This window comes from Lygodium microphyllum, chromosome 23 (assembly GCF_053477565.2).
Source record: "Lygodium microphyllum isolate KBCC chromosome 23, Lygodium_microphyllum_v1.1.10, whole genome shotgun sequence".
NCBI classification, from domain to species: domain Eukaryota; kingdom Viridiplantae; phylum Streptophyta; class Polypodiopsida; order Schizaeales; family Lygodiaceae; genus Lygodium; species Lygodium microphyllum.
Genome location: NC_141157.1, coordinates 537,557 through 555,248, shown reverse-complemented (window position 1 = coordinate 555,248; position 17,692 = coordinate 537,557). Strand labels below are relative to the sequence as shown.

Below are 17,692 nucleotides of genomic sequence, written 5' to 3'. Positions count from 1 at the left end.
ATGTACATGTATGCAATCACAGCGTGTGAAGTTAATACACACGGCGTAGGCATAGGCACCTTTAGTCCCAATAGAGCTAAGCATCAACATCTCCTGTTGTGAGAAATTTGACCTAATGAAGGTGACCCCAATGTAAACACATGATAATGCTCACTCCAATAGTTTGCAATGGTAAATGAACGACAATGTGAAGTGACAATCAACAAATAAATGGATTAAAGATCATGCTTCTTTCTTGTGTTCATTGCGAGATCCCTCTCTATGCAATAAGCATGTAGGGCATCAAGAAGATATTGTAGCCCTTCAAGAGAAATTGATATTAGCACAATGCCATCTATATATAGTAGGAACAAGATAAAAACTCCTACAAAGTGGTGCTCTTTCTCCTCCAACCCTATCTATATACCAACAATCTAATAAATGTGTAGTTCACAGAACGTGGGTTTGAGGGGGCAATATTATTGCAAGACAATCATGCTCGAGTCTATGTCATACATTGCAATTGGTTCTCATACCCTATTTGTCATTGACTCATATAGTATAAAGATCCCCCACATCATCTTCGGTGGTACTTCGGAGTTGATGTAAGGGCAAGGTTTGTGGTATTGTGTTAATAGACTTGTAGAAATCTACTAACCACAAAGTAGCAAAATAATCCTTCATGTGCTAGCCTCCATCTAGGGTGGTGTATCCTTGTCTAAAGCCTCTCTCTCCCTCAAATTGCTATTTTGGTTTGGCAAAACTAAAGATCAATCCTTCTAGTTGGTAGATGCTTTTCTATAATGTGAGATATCTTTAACAATCGTTAGATTCTTGCTAAATAGATAAATATTAGAACGTGCATAAGAGAAGGGCCTCTTTAGCGTGGGAACGAACTCTTGCTTTTGAAGGTAAAGTTCCTATGCGGCTGCTCAGCACTTGACACGTGTAAGGATGCATAAAAATCTGTAAACCGATGCGTTCCAAATTCCCAGGTCACGGGCGAAAAGAAAAAGAGGGGGGAGAGAGAAAGAGACATACGGCATACGCAACTCTCTCGGTCGCTTTGTTCTTGGTTACTTGAAAGTTGACAAACACAAACGCAAACACAAATATCCAAAGGGCTACCTAGCCTAGCCCCTCTTTCCTCGCTCTTTTTCTCACACACCCGCACTTATACATATCGCCATTGATTGATTGACAAGCAGCCATGGATCTGACCAGCTTCTGCTCTTCATCCTCGTCAGCTTCTTCTCCTTCGTCATCCTGCGCGTCCGCCGCTGCCGTGGATCGTCTTCTGTCCCGAGCATTCCCCTTGCCGTCTGGCTGCTCATGCGCTTCCATGTGCAGCCGGGATTCTTTTGCCCCTGCCTCTTCGTGCAGAAACAGAAGCCCAAGCCGTATTGGAAGCAGAAGCTGGCTCCTTAGTCCCCCCCAGCGCCTTTGTTTTTCTATCGCTTCAGCTCGGGCGGCCGTCATGGAGAACGCGGTTCCTGTAAGTCACTTATCCTTCTTTTTTAGATCCAGTGTGGTGATGCTTGGTACCTTCCCTCATTGTATGTCGTCTCAATTTTATTACCTCACACAGTCCTGCGGCAATTAGACTGTTTTCTGCTCAGAACTGTAGAGGCAGCTGTATCATTTACCGGATGACAGATAAAATCTTTCCATTTGTTCTTGTCAATAATGCCTGAATCGGTCAATATCGAGCTTGAGAAGACTTGTTTTGAGAGGACATGTATTGAAGGTACGAGTTAGTTAAAGTTGCTCCCAGAAAACAAAACTCTTTGGAACACTAGCATCCATCAGAGGTTCAGCAAACTCAATGGTGTTGTCACACCCAGCTTGGCAGGTGACATTGATCTCACATATGGGAGCACAGAGGAGCAAGTTACAGATATTTCGTTACATTGCTATCTAGGTCGACCAGTAGTTTCTTCAATCTGTCTAGGGTGAGGAGCAAAAGAAGCTTAATGATAGTTTGATGTGGCACATGTTAATGACTTTGCAATTGATTGCAGAACATGGGCCTTTCCCTATACACATAGGATGTTGGAAAAGAGCAAGCCTTTGTTGCATCGTACGCAATCCAGACAGTAAAGGTAAGTTAAGGCCTTCACACAATCTGGATAGTGAATCAATGTCAAGGTCTTTGAGGAACTATTAGAAATGAGTTTGCCATTAGGACCATTGGAGAACCCTGTCAATGATGGAGTGGTGCTTGTTGCACAAGTTGGGATTCTAGGCTGAAATTTGTAATGCCCATGCACATCCTTTGAGGTACATATTGGCTTTTTAAAGTCTAAGCTTGGCCATTATTTGTAAGATTTTCAAAAGTTTGGGCGTTTAGAGCTTCAAAAGTGAGGATAGCTTCAACATCAAGGAAAACTTCTTATAGTTGGAAATAAGGTTTTTGTATTTTTTGATACACTTTTTTTGGAAATCACATATAATCTTCCACTTGTATACTAGTATTTGGCAGTGGCATATAAACTAAAAGTTTGGAGCCATCTATGTGACTGGCTTGCTTTTTCCCCCGGGGGGGGGGGGGGGGGGGGGGGACGGACTCAAAAAGCTTGCATATATATGTGCACTGATTTGACAGTTTTGTATGTTGCTGGCTTTTGCAGCATATATTAGAGTGGAAACACTTTGCTTTTATTCTTGTGATAATAGCTGAGCATATTTTCAAGGTAGTTGGATGATTGGAAGGGTTATGCTTGTTTGGGGCTGGCTACAAGGGGTTTCTTTGATAGCTTCTGACCATGTGTGCTAAGAGACTTTCTTGGAAGCCTCATGGTCAGAACTACTGATAAGCAGGAAACCAGTTGCGAGAGAGACAGAAAAGTTACTTGAGAATTCCATGGAATGGGCTTCTAAGGAATTGTCAGGCTGGTGATGTATGAGAGGTCTGGTCTGAAAAGTCTGGGACTGATTGAAGTCAAAAGGCAGGGCAGTTTTTTCCAGTCTCTCCTCTCTAGACTAGACCTGTCCCTACTGCGCTTTGTATCCGAGACAACTGTGGGTCATTTTTTTCCCAGCCTCGGTTCTCCATGCTGTGTTCCCATCTCGAAACAGCTCGAAATGCAGCAAGTTTAATTTTTCTAGTTGCTTTCATGCAGCATTGTCAACAATGGACCCAATTTAGTCCCACATTGCAAAGGCCCTCCAAAAGCCACTTTTTAGGTCTCAATTCCTACCCCCCCTGTTTGAATTCCATGTAGGTATAGCCTATGTCCAAGGAGGCACCCAAGACTGTCTTTTAGGAAGATGCAAAACCTGCAGCCAGGTCATCTTGACTGAGGATATGGATCTTTGTTTGTCATTGCGAGTGTTTGCTCTCAAATTCGCATCCAGCGGGGGTGAGAATAGAAGAGGAAAAGTGCTGTGCACTGAATCTTGAGGGGCTCATGCAGATAGAATGAACGTCCCCATTGGGCCCAACCTTTCCCCCCTTCTTCCCTAGCCGATCAAATAATCATGGAAAAAGTTGGCCAAATAAAAATGCTAAGATGGTGACTTGAGAATATGAAAAATATTTGAGTGTTGATCAATAGGAGAATAGTGCCACATGGTAGGTGTGACACGTGCTTCTCATGTGGATTTTTTGCACTCGTGTTTGTGGTGAGGGAGAAGATTGTGTTTGAGCCTTTTTGGGGGCTTGAAGTTATCTCTTGAAGGTGAATGGATGTGAGTGTCACCTATGAGCTAGGGCCCAACTTGCATGTTCAACCAACATAGGATACCACCCTTATGGGTTAGTGGCATTTGGACTTAGTTGCTTATGATCCACTCTCTGCTAGCAATGCCAGCATGTAGGTAACCTATCATGGTAGTGCCTTGGAAGTGACATTGGCACTTGGTGTTGGTGTAGAGAAGTTGATTGGGCTAGCATTGTTGACCATTCTCACATTGTAGGCAATTGGGTACAGTGGATGGTGGTATTCAATCTTGGAGTAATCTTCAAGTCTTTTTGTAGTTTGTTTTCAAGGTTGTAATACTTTCGAGACATTGTAAAGCGCTTTCTTGAATGTTGGTGATAGCTGCCAAGGGGGTATTCAGGAAAGAACTTGATTAGGGACATTGAATTTTCCCCTGGAAATGATTTTTAGTGTCATGGGGGTTAGAGAATTAAATATGTTGTTTGTGGAAAGTTTCAACACTTTCAGGTTCAAAGAGGTTAGGAATTTAAATTGAGGTTGGGCAGTATTAAATATCATTAAAAATGAGGGTAGGGCCAAAGTGCTATGCAGCTTGTTTTGCATGTGGAGGCCCAAGTGAAAATTGAAATTTACCGAATGTTAAGTGTGGATCATTTTTGGGCTGCATGCAAAGGTATGGGTACCAAGAATAGGGAAGGGGGAACATGAAACGAGGAATGGGAATGGGAATGCGATAGGAATTGGGAGGCCCAATTTAGAATGGGAGGGAATGTGTCATTAAAAAGTAGGTAAAGGTAAGAAATTTCCATAATTGAACAATGAATGGCACATTAAGATAAGTTGATGTTGCTAAATAAGTACATACCATTAAAAAAGTCTAAAGAGCATAGAATTGAGTCATAAATGTCTAAAGGCTTAAATATATATCATGAAAAGGCCAAGGCCCAAGTGGCAAGGCCAATCGTATATATTGATCAAAATGTCAAAACAATGCTCTTTGATGGTAAGCTAAAGCTATAAACTGCATTTATGAATACTCAAGGCTCAAGGGTTGTTTGGCTCCTCCAAGATATCCATGATAACACCCCTTATGTTCCATCTCATTCGTGACCTCCTTTGTTGCCTCATAAACTCCTAGCCTAGGCTTTGGTTCATACCCTCTTGCTTGCTTCTCCTCTTGACCCACCTCTCCTTGAGAAAAGGGATTGACGTTTACAGTCGCACTCTTGCAAAGCATACGCAAGTTTGCATAGAAAGATAAGATGAATGGCCTTTTGCATACAAAGCTTGCTCCTCGTCTTGGATGTAATGTGATTAGAAGAGCTCCATAGTTGCTCTAAACAAGAGGAGCTAGTAGCTTGGCTCAAAATCCAAATTGCTTATAAGCCCATGACAATTTGATCCAAAATCCTTCTGCCACAAGTGCGCGCACACACCTCCACATCACACCAAAAAAAAAAAAACACAAGTAAACTTGTCCACTTATGCATCACCATAACTAAATCATGCCATTCTTTTGCAGATGATGCTAAAAGTGAGGGCTGAGTGTGAATACTCCTTCATGCAAAGGAGAAGCATAGGCATCCCACTGTGTCGCATATAAGGTGTGGGTCTCATGATACTGATCCTCATTGGACACCAGTTCATGTAGGCTCCCAATTATCCTACCCATAGCCTTGTACAACTTGCCAATACATGGCTGCATAATGTTTATGAGACTCAATGAATTCACAATGGATTGGACCAAGGCGTCAAGCCTCTACACTTCATCCCAAAAGCCCATGTCCTAAGCTACACCCAATCATGAGATTTCTTCAGGAGTAGAAGCCAAAGAAGAGCTGCTGAACTCATCACTAATGAATAGTCGTCTCATTACACCATTGCATTCCCTTTAAGCAATCTGACACCAAGAAGGTGAAAGCAAAGTGAGTGTCAAAAGAACTTGAGGAGAATCTTTTTGGATTGCTTGGAAAGATCATGGCAAACAACTTGATGTTTGAGCATAAAAGGTCACCATCTTACTAGCCCTAGTAACAATTGGCTATACCCACGAAAGCTTATCGATATCCTTTACAAGATGATGAATCAATGAGCCATGCAAAAAGAAGCCTATTATTTTTTAAAGTTGTACTGTGTAGTATAAAAGGCAATGTGAGTGAGTGATGGCCGAATTGGCCTCCTACTTCTATGGATCCCATGAAGCCTCAAAGGTACCCCCATTGTTGCGTGTGAGAGGTAACATAAGTAGATGAAGGGGCACCCATTGAATGTGCTTTAGACATGGGAGGATGAAGGCGTAGTTTTGGACAATCTTGATGCGGATGCACCTGGTGTGGACATGTAGGATAACAACTGCACATTGCCTCGATCAAGCCAAGGCATGTTGGTCATAGGATGCGCCTCAAGCTCTAGCCTCTTCTTAGGGGTTAGATGCATGTAAAACTGCACCTCCTTTCCTCCTTACTCAAGAAGTGTGTGTGTATATTATTTGCTTTGCTTGTTCACCCACAATGACACAACTTACTTGTCTATTGACGTGCTCTTCCACCATCAATGAGGTACTTTGCTTTTAGTGTATCCCACCATGACTAATCCCTAGGTGGGTTTTGCTTAGATTGGCCTTGGGGAGTAGTAGCCATTGATGATACTTTTTTGGGGGTTTGGTGGGGGGGGGGGGGGGGGAAGGGACACACACACACACATAGAGGGGTTTGCAAAAGGCCAATGTGGCCTATGAGGCAAAACCAAAGTACATTTGTGTCCAATGTCATCTCGTCATGAAGTGAAAGAAAAATGCATCCTGGTATAAGGTTAATATCTAAAGATCTCTATAAGTCTAAAAATTGTATATACATTAGCTACAGTAGCTTCTCTCTAAATCTCAAGGTTAGCACATGATCTTGGCTATGATGTGGTTGAGGGCCCCTTTGCTAATGTGTTGAGGGGTGAGTCTCTTGTGCCTCTCAATGATGGCTCTGATGTAGCTATAGTATGGAATCCTCTGTTGTCTACTAGGTGATCGAGGTCTCTGTGGACAATGTGCAATGGCCTTGTCTAGTGTGATTTTGTGGCGTGGGGTAGGTGCACTCCGACTGGTTGACGTTGTGTTTGTCAAAGTAATAGTGCATGTAGAATCTAATTTGTAGAAGAAATCCATTCTCTCTCTCTGCCTAGGTCCCTTTGGACAAGTTGGTCTCGTCTTAAAAGTAGTGCTGTGCAGTGCCCCTAGAGCTCTAAGAGGAAAAGTCCTAGATATCTTTGGTCCTTGTAGTCCATGATAGAGTGGAGAGGTTTGAAGCCCTCACGCAAGAGGCAATGATACCTCCCTTGTACATCATAGTATATTTGCATATGTAGTGCTCTTCCATCTCGAGCTCTCTCTCATAGAGCTAGCATATTCTATCCTCTATTGGGATATCTGTTCATTTGCTTGTTTTTGTTCCGAGTTGGTGGGAGGAGGTGCGTATGTGTTTCAATAGCAGTCCGCATATTGTGGGAGAGCTACATGCCCATATACTATGGTTGAACAATAAATCCATCCTTAGAGAGATATAGGAAGTGGCTCTTTCAATAAAACTTCATCTTTAGTCCTAGAGGAAGAGACAACTAGACCCATGTCCTCCATGTTTTGGCCCTCAAGACATCATCCTTAATGATTGAATTCAGCTTAGATCGGTTGAGGGGAAGTGTAGGATAATCGAGGCTATAGTCGAAGGGCGGGAGATGGCTAGTCCATGTAAGCTCATCTAAGTTGTCATTTGTGAGTACCATCATTTCCACTACATTTATAGTTAGCCCTTGGTTCGGGAGACTGAGGAGTAGTTCCACATCTTTACGTGTATGTGCTAGTGTTATAAGTAAAGACAAAGGGAAGAAGAAAGTTTCAAATAGTAATGATGAATTTGCTAGTCATTTGGGATTTGATGGAGATTCGAGTGGTTCAGAGAGTTTGGATGATGAGCTTGGTATTCCTTCAGTTAGAACACTAGGTGTACAAAGAGCATATGGTAATGTAAAGGCACCATTGAGTGATCTAGTAGACGTAGGTCTAGTAGGATTATATACCGTGTTAAAAGATTTGGTTTTGAAGGTTATATAGCTTACCATTGTGCTTATATGGTAAAGGTGGTTGAGAATGTTGAGCTCGCTTATTTTGAGGATGTTGTTGGTCATACTCATTGGAATGTGGCAATGGATGAGGAGATGATTACATTAGAAGCCAACAAGACTTGGGATCTAGTATCATTGCCTAAGGGCAATAAAGCTATTGGTTGTAAGTGGGTTTATAAAATTAAGTGTAATGCGAATGGTTCTACTAGCAGGTATACGACTAGGCTGGTTACCAAAAGGCTATGCTCAAACATATGGCATAGATAACGAAGAGACATTCGGTCCAGTTGCTAGGATGGCAATTGTTAAATGTGTGATTGCTTTGACAGCAGCCAAAGATTGGAGTTTGCAGCAAATGGATGTAAAGAATGCCTATTTGTATGGTGAATTGCAAGGAGGTGGATATGGAGCAGCCAACAAGTTATGAGGATTTAAAGCATCCCACATATGTATAGAGTTTAGAAAAGGAGCTCTATGGGCTGAAGCAAGTACCTAGAGTATGGTCTGACAAGATTGTATTGTCTGTTGAGAAACCCTTCACCCTTCGCTTGCAATTTGCGTTTTTGTGTTTCTGCGTTTTGCGTTTTGCGTTTAGGGTTTGCAGCCTAAAAAAGGGGCGCCATTCTAGACTGTCTGTGCCTATTTATCGGCCACTCTCTCATTCATTCCTTACGGCTGATTCATTCAGTTTGTCACCTCTTCTCTCTAGCCTCTCCACTACCCTCACACCCCTTTAGGAGGACATTGCGGTTTGTGGTTCGTGGCTGTCTTTATCATCTTCCTTGTGCTACGACACCCTTGTTCCCTTGTATCATATTCACTCCATGATTCAGAACTTCATCATTCCATTCATCAGAGTTTCTTCTCTCTTCTCTTCTCTTCTCCATGTTTGCCGAGTTTACACCGTGTTCCTCTCCGCAAACCCTACTGTCTAGCTGGTACATCGTCTTTTGACATGGTATCAGAGCCGGATCTGCTTAAACAGCGGCAAAGATCCTCCATTCCAGTGACAGCAAAGACCGGTAGCGGGTTTGGCATCCACTTCTCTTCTTTTGCTGCATCAAAACCTCGTTTTTGCAGGTTTCCGGTGTTTTCAGCTTGCCACCCACACCCCTTTCGTGGAGGACATTGCTGTCTCAACTGTCCCTTGCTGTTGTCTACAGTTTGACTCTTGTTTCCAGCCTTCTAGCTGCAGTTTGCAGTTGTTTAGAGCCGAGCCACTATTGCTGATGACTCTCCATTCAGAAAACAATCTCGTTTTTGCACATTTCAGGTATTTCAGCTTGTTGCCCACACCCCGGACGTGGAGAACATCATAGTCCAAGCTGGCCATTGCTGTCTACAACAGTCTGGCACTTGTTTCCAGCCTACCACACACTGTTTGGAGCTGATTCAGCACACTGGCTATTGCTGTTGGTTTTTCCTCCGTTTTCAGTCTCTCTCTTCTGCAACCTGCGTTTTTAGTCTCTCTCTCTCCTCCTTATCATCAGAGAAGTCAAAGACCGGTGGCAGGTTCAGCTTCAACATTTGATTTCTCTATCATTTCCGCTGCGCATCGGGAGATATCCTTTTTCTCTTTTCCGCACTCCCTTATCCAGTTTACCACACCGGTACCATGGCATATTCCCCGACAGATTGCCCTTCTATTGGGTGTTCCTACTGCGGCACGAATAGTCATCTCACCGAAGACTATCGACATCGACCTTTGCTCCCCAGCCCTTCGGAGTATATGCGTCTTTCACCACGCACTTCTTGTGCCACCTCTCCTTTCTTGATCACAGAGATTGTTTTGCATCGACTATTAGAGTATTATGCTCAAGGCAATAAGCTGCACCCGACGCACACTAAGTCCTTTCGAGTACATGGAGGCTCTAAGACCTTATGAGGCGATAATTCCTCTTGGAGACCACTCCCTTGCGCGGAGGTTTCTGCCACCCACTTTCGGGTATAGTGGCTTCCATGGCCCACATCTCCTCCACAGTCCTCTCTCTTGAGAGCCCGAGATTGTTCCCCACCCTTGGCTCATCCTGGGCCTTCTTTTTTCCTAGCCTCTTCCACTCAAGTTTGAGAGGCCACATTTGGGTGCTTTCTGGCTTCTTCTTCCGAGCCCTAGATACCTTCTTCGGCATGACCAGCGGCACTACCTTCGTCATGAGATGCTTTGCAATCCGTAAGCCATAAGTGGTTGGATTCCCTTTCTCTCTCAAACTGGGATTCAGAGGGGGATTTTTGTACTTCGCCCTCAGAGGGGGACTTCCAATTCTTCTTCGGCTTCAGAGGGGGACTCCTACTTCTACTTCTTTCGATTCAGAGAGGGACCCCATGTGCCATGAAGTTCTTCACACACCACCACCTTTCACTCTCGAGGAGTGGCTCTCCTTTGAGAAGTCATTTCCTCTACTGATACCGAGGATCTAGAGGATCTACCTAGATCGGGGCCCTTGGATCTTGAGCAGCGACTTGGTGGCTAGGCCTTCGTATTTCTTCTAGCGTGGAGTCATAGAGCTGGTGGCTTCTCTCTTGAGGTTGAGTTTTGGGTTTTACAGCTCATCTTGTCTCCTGATTATCTTCAAAGGTCTCCTTTCAGGTGGCATTCTCAGATTACACAGTGGATCTTTTTCGTCCCTTGGTCAGCATGGAGCCACCTCTCGAGATCGAGTACGGGCATATTCTTACGGTTCTCGGCACCACACAGTCCGACATTTCTCCTATGCATTGCATGTTTTCATCATCTTTGTACTAGGGCGCTTGGGCTAGTGAACAATTTTCCCACGAGGGACATTGTTCAAGTGGCACCTGCTGCATGAGCATTCTTCAAGTATTGCATTTTCACCTCACTCTTCTCTTTGTTCCCCTTTTTGGGCCTGAGAGGGGGTGTTGAGAAACCCTTTACCCTCTGCAATTTGCGTTTTTACATTTTTGCATTTTGCGTTCAGGGTTTGCGTTTAGGGTTTGCAGTCCCAAAAAGGGGTGCCATTCTAGACTGACTGTGCCTATTTATAGGCCACTCTCTCATTCATTCCTTACGGCTGATTCATTCGGTCCGTCATCTCTTCTCTCCAGCCTCTCCACTACCCTCACACCCCTTCAGGAGGACATTGCGGTTTGTGGTTCGTGTTTCGTGTTTCGTGGTTGTCTTCATCATCTTCCTTGTGCTACAGGACCCTTATTCCCTTGTATCACATTCACTCCATGATTCAAAACTTCATCATTCCATTCATCAGAGTTTCTTTTCTCATCTCTTCTCTTCTCCATGTTTGCCGAGTTCACATTGTGTTCCTCCCCGCAAATCCTATTGTTCAGCTGGTACGTCGTCTTTTGACATGGTATCAGAGCCGGACTTGCTCTAAGAGTGGCAAAGATCCTCCACTTCAGTAATGGCAAAGACCGGCGAAGGGTTCAGCATCCACTTCTTCTCTTCTTCCGCTGCATCAAAATCTCGTTTTTGCAGGTTTCAAGTGTTTTCAGCTTGCTGCCCACATCCCTTTCGCGGAGGACATCGTAGTCTCAGCTGACCCTTGCTGTTATCTACAGGTTGGCGCCTATTTCCAGCCTTCCACTTGCAGTTTGTAGTTGTTTACAGCTGAGCGATTGTTGATGATCACTCTTCATTCCGTAGTTTGCGCTTTGCGTTTAGGATTTGCAGCTCCAAAAAGGGGCGCCATCCTAGACTGACTGTGCCTATTTATAGGCCACTCTCATTCATTCCTTATGGCTGATTCATTCAGTCCGTCACCTCTTTTCTCCAGCTTCTCCACTATTCTCACACTCCTTTAGGAGGACATTGCGGTTCGTGTTTCGTGGTTGTCTTCATCATCTTCGTTGTGCTATGGTACCCTTGTTTCCTTGTATCACATTCACTCCATGATTCAGAACTTCATCATTTCATTCATCAGAGTTTCTCTTTTCTCTTCTCTTCTCTATGTTTGCCGAGTTCACTCTGTGTTCCTCCCCGCAAACCCTATTGTTTCGCTGATATATCATCTTTCGACATTGTCAACATTGGATTTTATGTTTTTGATAGGGATAACTCACTTCATGTAAGAAAGGGAGATGTAGGTTTGGTAATCATAGTCATCTATGTGGATAACTTTATTATTACAAGTATTAGTGATAGTGGGATTGCTGAAGTTAAGGACTTTTCGAAGAAGAAGTTTGAGATGAAGGATTTGGTTGAGGTGAGGCACTTTCTTGGTATTGAGGTGATAAAATGTGATGATGGCATATGGCTGTCCCAAAGGCAGTATAGCTTGGATATGTTGTCCAAGTATGATATGACAGCATGTAAGTCTCTTTTAGTGTCGTTGGAGCAAAATGTGAAGTTGAGTGTTGATGTTGAGGACAAGATAGAAGACCCTACTATATTCAATAGGATAGTGGGGAGTCTAATTTACATGACTATCATAAGGCCAGATTTGAGTATTGCTATTGGCCTTGTTAGTTAGTTTATGTAGATTTCTAGAAAGCCTCATTTGGATATTGTTAGATGCATATTGAGGTATGTGAAGTCCACTTTGCATTATAGGCTTTTTATAAGGTAGGTAAGGATGTACAAATGTTACGTTACACAGATGTAGATTGGGTTGGTAGCATGTTTGATAGAAGATCTTCTAGTATATTCATGTTTTCGCGTGGTAGTGTAGTAGTTACGTGAAGTAATAAAAAGCAACCTATAGTTGCTTTATCAAGTATAGAGGTTGAGTACAGAGGTGCTGCAATGGCAGCGTGTGAGGTGGTATGGCTACAAAAGTTATTGGGTGATTTGGATGTGTAGGGAGATGGTCCAGTTGTCATTCAGTGTGACAACATGAGCAACATACAGTTAGCTAGAAACTCGGTGTTCTATGCTAGGACTAAACACATTGAGGTGCATTACCACTTTGTAAGAGAGTAGGTACTTGTAGGAGAGATTGACTTGGTATATGCCAATACACAGGATTAGATAGTTGACATTTTCACAAGGGCATTGGGTGCAGAGAAGCTTCAAATATTTCAAAGCTTACTTGGAGTTGTAGAGTTACAATTGAGTTTGAGGGGGAGTGTTGAGATGGCAAGCTCAACGTATACGGACATTGATGATGAACCACCTAGCTAGATGTGTTCACATGTCTACACTTAGCATGTTGGTGGTCATTATGATCCTCACATGGCCATTGACTTATCACTTATTATATTTGGTTGTTACACCTATCTACAACTGGCATAGTTATAGTGCCAATCGATTAGTATAGTCAGTTATGCAATGTTTGACTTAGTATTGTATCTTACCTATACTTTGTGTACATTGTATTGTGTGAAAAAAAGAAAAAAGAAACCAACAATACAAGGTTTTGGCTTTCATTTCTCTTCTTATGTTCTTGAGTAAACTCTCTCTTGTGTATATAGTGTGTGTTTGATGTAGAAGCTCAAGCAAGTCCCTCAACCACGTGATTCGTGACACCATCATTTATAGCTTGTTAGAGAGGATCACAGCCAGGCAGGTACAGCCAGGCAGGTGCAGTCCAGTCGGACTGCTGCAGTCGGACCTGCAGCAGTCGGACTGCCACGTGGCAGTCCGACTGCCTGCAGCCATTTTATTCCTGGCTGCGCCCTATTTTGGCGCCCCGTTCTAGGTGATTTTTCGCCTATTTATTGCTGACGTTTTCAGCAGTCTGGTCATTATTCTCTGTCGCAGATTACAGACCGGTGCCGTGCAGATTTCTGTCTCTGTTCACAGATTTCAGACAGCAGACAGTGCAGACTGCAGCAGACTTCGAGGTGGACAGCAGGTCGCATCGTCGAGGTGGAGATACGCAGTCCAGCGCACTGCGCCCGTGTATATCTTTGTATTCAGCATTCTTTATACAGCAGATCTTCAGTGTACACTGTCTCTTTCTCTCCCTTCTCTCTCTGCGTTCTCTCTCTCTCAGTCCTACACTTCCGCACCGCTGCACTCTGACATGGTATCAGAGCAGTGTTTGAGGGCTGACTGAGCGCAGAATCAACCTGAAGAGGAGTTTCCATCGCGACACAAATTTGCGTTTTTTGCGTTTAAGGGCAGACAGGAGGGCTGCGCCTTGAAACAAGGCTGAAACGAGTGTGGGCGCACAGGAAAGGAGTACAGGTGGTGGATTTGCTGCTGTTTACTGCTGTTTGACGCGGAGAAAGTTTGAGTTTTCAACCTAAAAGTGCAGGTTTTGCTTTTTCATCGCCTCCGGCGGGTGAAGAAGCTTCGGGACGCGGAAGAGCCTTAGCAGGCTGAGTTTACCCAGTCAGAGGGGGACTGCTTTTGCGTTTGAGAAGGCATTGCAGGTGAAGATGTCTACAGAGATGGACTTGGAGTTCCAGGCGATTATGGACCGGAAGGTGCCTGTCCTACCGGCTCTTCCTACAGATCAGAAGCTCGATGGCGACAACTACCGCATTTGGCGCGTTATGATGTTGGCCATTCTGGAGTCCTATGATTTGGCGGAGTTGGTACAGGAAGATATTGACCGGCCTTCGGTAAGAGATGAGTCCAAACTCTCTTCCGATGCTCGTGCGGAGTTGGCCAGGGCCCAGTCTCATTGGGACAAACTGAATGCCAGGATTCGATCCTTTCTCTTTCTATCATGCACTACAGCCGTGATCGCTCACATCGAGCACTTGACGGTGGCTCATGAGATATGGCTGGAGCTTGATCAAATGTACAATCGGATGACCCTGATGAAGAGGGTTTCTTTGGAGGTACAGATGTGGACTTTGTCCGTCAATAAGTCTTCTTCGCTAAGGGAACACATTAACAAGCTAAGGCAGCTACAGATGCAGGTTCAGAATGCGGGGAAGCCGATCTCCTCCGAAGACATGGCGATCACACTATTGTCCCAGTTGCCGCCACAATTCGGTACATTTTACTCTGCCCTTATTGCTTCGGGGCGAGAGTCTACTCTTCGGTGGGAGGAGTTGGTTCCTATGGTCTTGGACCAAGAGGAACAGTTAAAGGGACAGAATGCTTCCAAGACGGAGGCGTTGACAGGTCAAGCCTCTCAGAAGAAGGGGAAAGACCAAAAGAAGAAGAAGGGGGATAACAAGTCCAAGAAGGACAAGGAGAAGGACAAGGACAAAGACTCCACATGCCATATTTGTCGAAAGACTGGCCATTGGAAGAAGGATTGCCCTGACAAAGACTCGAAGGACACCAAGAAGAAGGAAACCAAGGATTCTGGAGCGGTGGCTGCACCCTCATCAGCTGCATTTCTACACTTAGTTGTCATTGAGGATGCTTCACCGAATGCTTCTGATGCTGCGATGGCGGTTTCCCAATCTCGAGAGTGGATTATTGATAGTGGTGCCTCACGGCACATGACTCCTTCATCAGATGGTGTTGCCCAGCTGCGACCTTCGCGTGGGCAGGTTCTCATTGGAGACAGCTCTTCAGTTTCTATTGCAGGTCGGGGTAAGATGCAGCTTATTCCGGATGGACGAGGTGGCACCCATACCTCAGAGGTTTTGCATGTACCAGGATTGGGGTACCATCTCCTTTCAGTCCATAAGATTTGCTCCCTTGGTCTTCTGGTGGAGTTTGACAGTTCTACAGTGCGAGTCCTTGATCGTGAATCGAGGAAGGTTCTATCATCTGGATATGAGGAGAACGGCATTTACAAACTGAAGTCTTCCACTGCCCTCTCCACTCTTCTTTTTACCTCACAGTCACATTCTGAATTATGGCATGCTAGGTTTGGTCACCTGAACTATGACTATCTTCGGAAGGCGTCACGGGGACAGCTTGTTCGAGGGTTGCCGGATATAGTGGTGAGCCAGCAGCCATGTGTCTCCTGCATAAGGGGGAAGCAGCATAGGGATGCCATTCCCCACACCGCTTCGCGGCGGTCTACTTCACCGATGGAGTTAGTATCTACGGATCTATGTGGCCCTATGAGGAATGAGTCCCTGCGTGGGAGCTCGTACTTCATGCTGATCGTGGATGACTATAGCAGGATGACATGGGCCTACTTTTTGGCACTAAAGTCAGAAGCTTTCTCGCACTTCAAGGATTGGCTTCTCTTTGAGGAGAACCGATCAGGCCGGAAGTTGAAGACCTTGCGATCCGACAAGGGAGGTGAATTTGTGTCTAATGAATTTGCTCGGTTTTGTGCAGATAGAGGAATTCACCAGGAGTTTGCCAATACCAATACTCCTCAAGAAAATGGTATTCTAGAACGGAAGAACCGCAGTGTGATCGAGATGGCGCGCACCATGATGGAGCACCGACAGACCCCTCAGGTTCTGTGGGCCGAGGCTGTGGCTACTGCAGTCCACATTCTTAATTGATCCCCTACTTCGGCCGTGGAAGGGATGACTCCATTTGAGGCTTATTTTGGGACGAAGCCAGATGTTTCTTACTTTCGGGTCTTTGGGTGTGATGCCTATGTTCACATTCCCAAGGCTCACCGTGACAAATTTGAAGCGGCTTCAAGAAAACAGGTATTTGTTGGCTACAGCTCCCAGTCCCAAGGCTACCGACTGTATGATCCCGTCAAGCGGGATGTATATACTAGCCGTGATGTGCGGTTTGTGGAGGTTCCGGCTTCTTCAACGGGTGAGGAGCATCCCGTTCTTGGAGATCCAGGGGAGAGCTTGGCTCCTTCTACAGTTCCATTGGAGCCTGTGCCGTTTGATTATGATTCTGTTTCTGACACAGAGTCTACTGTTCCACCGGATCCTTCTGAGGAGTTACCACCGGTGGACATTCCAGAGTCTTCTACTGATGGAGAACGACGAGGGGAGGTTCGGCCTCCTCCTCGCTGGGCCCGTGACACACTCCGTGATTCAGGGATCGAGGGGGTTCCTGAGGAGTGGGGACCGCAGGATGGTCCGCGGCGGTCACGGAGGCACCAGGCGCATTCTTCGGAGCTTGTTTGCTCCAATTATTGTTTGATGTCCCGAGTTATGCAGGATCGAGAGCCCACCTCCGTGAAGGAGGCTTTACAGTCCGCCCCATGAAAGAAAGCTATGGAAGCTGAGTTGGAGGCTATTGAGAGGAATGGCACTTGGTCACTTGTGCCACGCCCCCCGAAGAAGAAGGTGATTGGAGTCAAGTGGGTCTTTAAGACCAAATATCTCAGTGATGGTACTTTGGATAAGCACAAGGCTCGCCTTGTTGCTAAGGGTTTTGCCCAGCGCCCAGGGATCGACTGTCATGACACCTTTGCCCCTACAGCTCGTATGGCAACCATTAGAGCTGTTCTTGCTTTGGCTGGCCATAGGAGATGGCCCGTTTATCAGCTGGATGTGAAGTCGGCCTTCCTAAATGGTGATTTGAAGGAGGAGATCTACGTTGAGCAGCCTCCTGGCTTTGGTTCTTCGGATGGGAAAGTCTATAGGTTGAAGAAGGCCCTGTATGGTCTCAAGCAAGCCCCGCGAGCTTGGAACGAGAAGATTGATTCGTTCCTCCAGACTCAGTTGGGATATCGGCGGTCCAAGGCCGATCTGCAGCTGTATGTTCACACTTCCGAGGATGGTTGTGTGCTGTTTGTATTATATGTTGATGATTTGATTGTCACAGGTGATGATGCACAGCAGGTCCAGGAGACAAAGTCAGCTTTACATCGGACGTTCGAGATGACGGATTTGGGGCTACTCCATTTCTTTTTAGGACATGAGATTAGAGGGGGATCTTTCTCTCCCAACAGAGATATGTACAGGAGCTCTTGGTGTCTTTTGAGATGGAAGATTGTCGGGCCCTCTCTACTCCTATGGATCCGAACTGGAAGGCCACTTCCCACTCAGCTTCTCCTTTGGCGGATGCTTCCCGCTATCGACAGTTGATAGGGTCTTTGATTTGGCTTCTCAACACCAGGGTTGATCTATGTTTTGCTGTTGGGCTCTTGGCAGGGTTCATGAGTGAACCTAAGACGGTGCATTGGCAGGCTGCTCAGAGGATACTTCGGTATCTGAGGGGGACGTCTGATTTGGGGATTCAT

General features: G+C 45.2%; 1 protein-coding gene and 1 long non-coding RNA gene across 3 annotated transcripts in view; both read left to right on the top strand.

Annotated features, from left to right (window-relative positions):
- Positions 1-1,068: 1,068 nt before the first annotated feature.
- LOC148015790 (CBS domain-containing protein CBSX2, chloroplastic-like) overlaps positions 1,069-17,692 on the top strand; it is a 71,764-nt gene continuing 55,140 nt past the window's right edge. Inside the window, exon 1 of the mRNA XM_087663696.1 lies at positions 1,069-1,474. Within this exon, the coding sequence (XP_087519822.1) occupies positions 1,190-1,474 (285 nt within the window). The 5' untranslated portion in view covers positions 1,069-1,189. The remainder of the gene's footprint in view (positions 1,475-17,692) is intronic.
- On the top strand, positions 1,645-2,497 carry LOC148015791 (uncharacterized). Of its 2 annotated transcripts, XR_015688033.1 has the most exons (4): positions 1,645-1,726; positions 1,832-1,900; positions 2,001-2,081; positions 2,165-2,497. It is a non-coding gene; the product is annotated as an uncharacterized LOC148015791 (long non-coding RNA). The 2 variants fall into 2 exon arrangements; XR_015688034.1 differs by lacking the exon at positions 2,165-2,497 and having other exon boundaries at positions 1,659-1,726; positions 1,824-1,900; positions 2,001-2,085.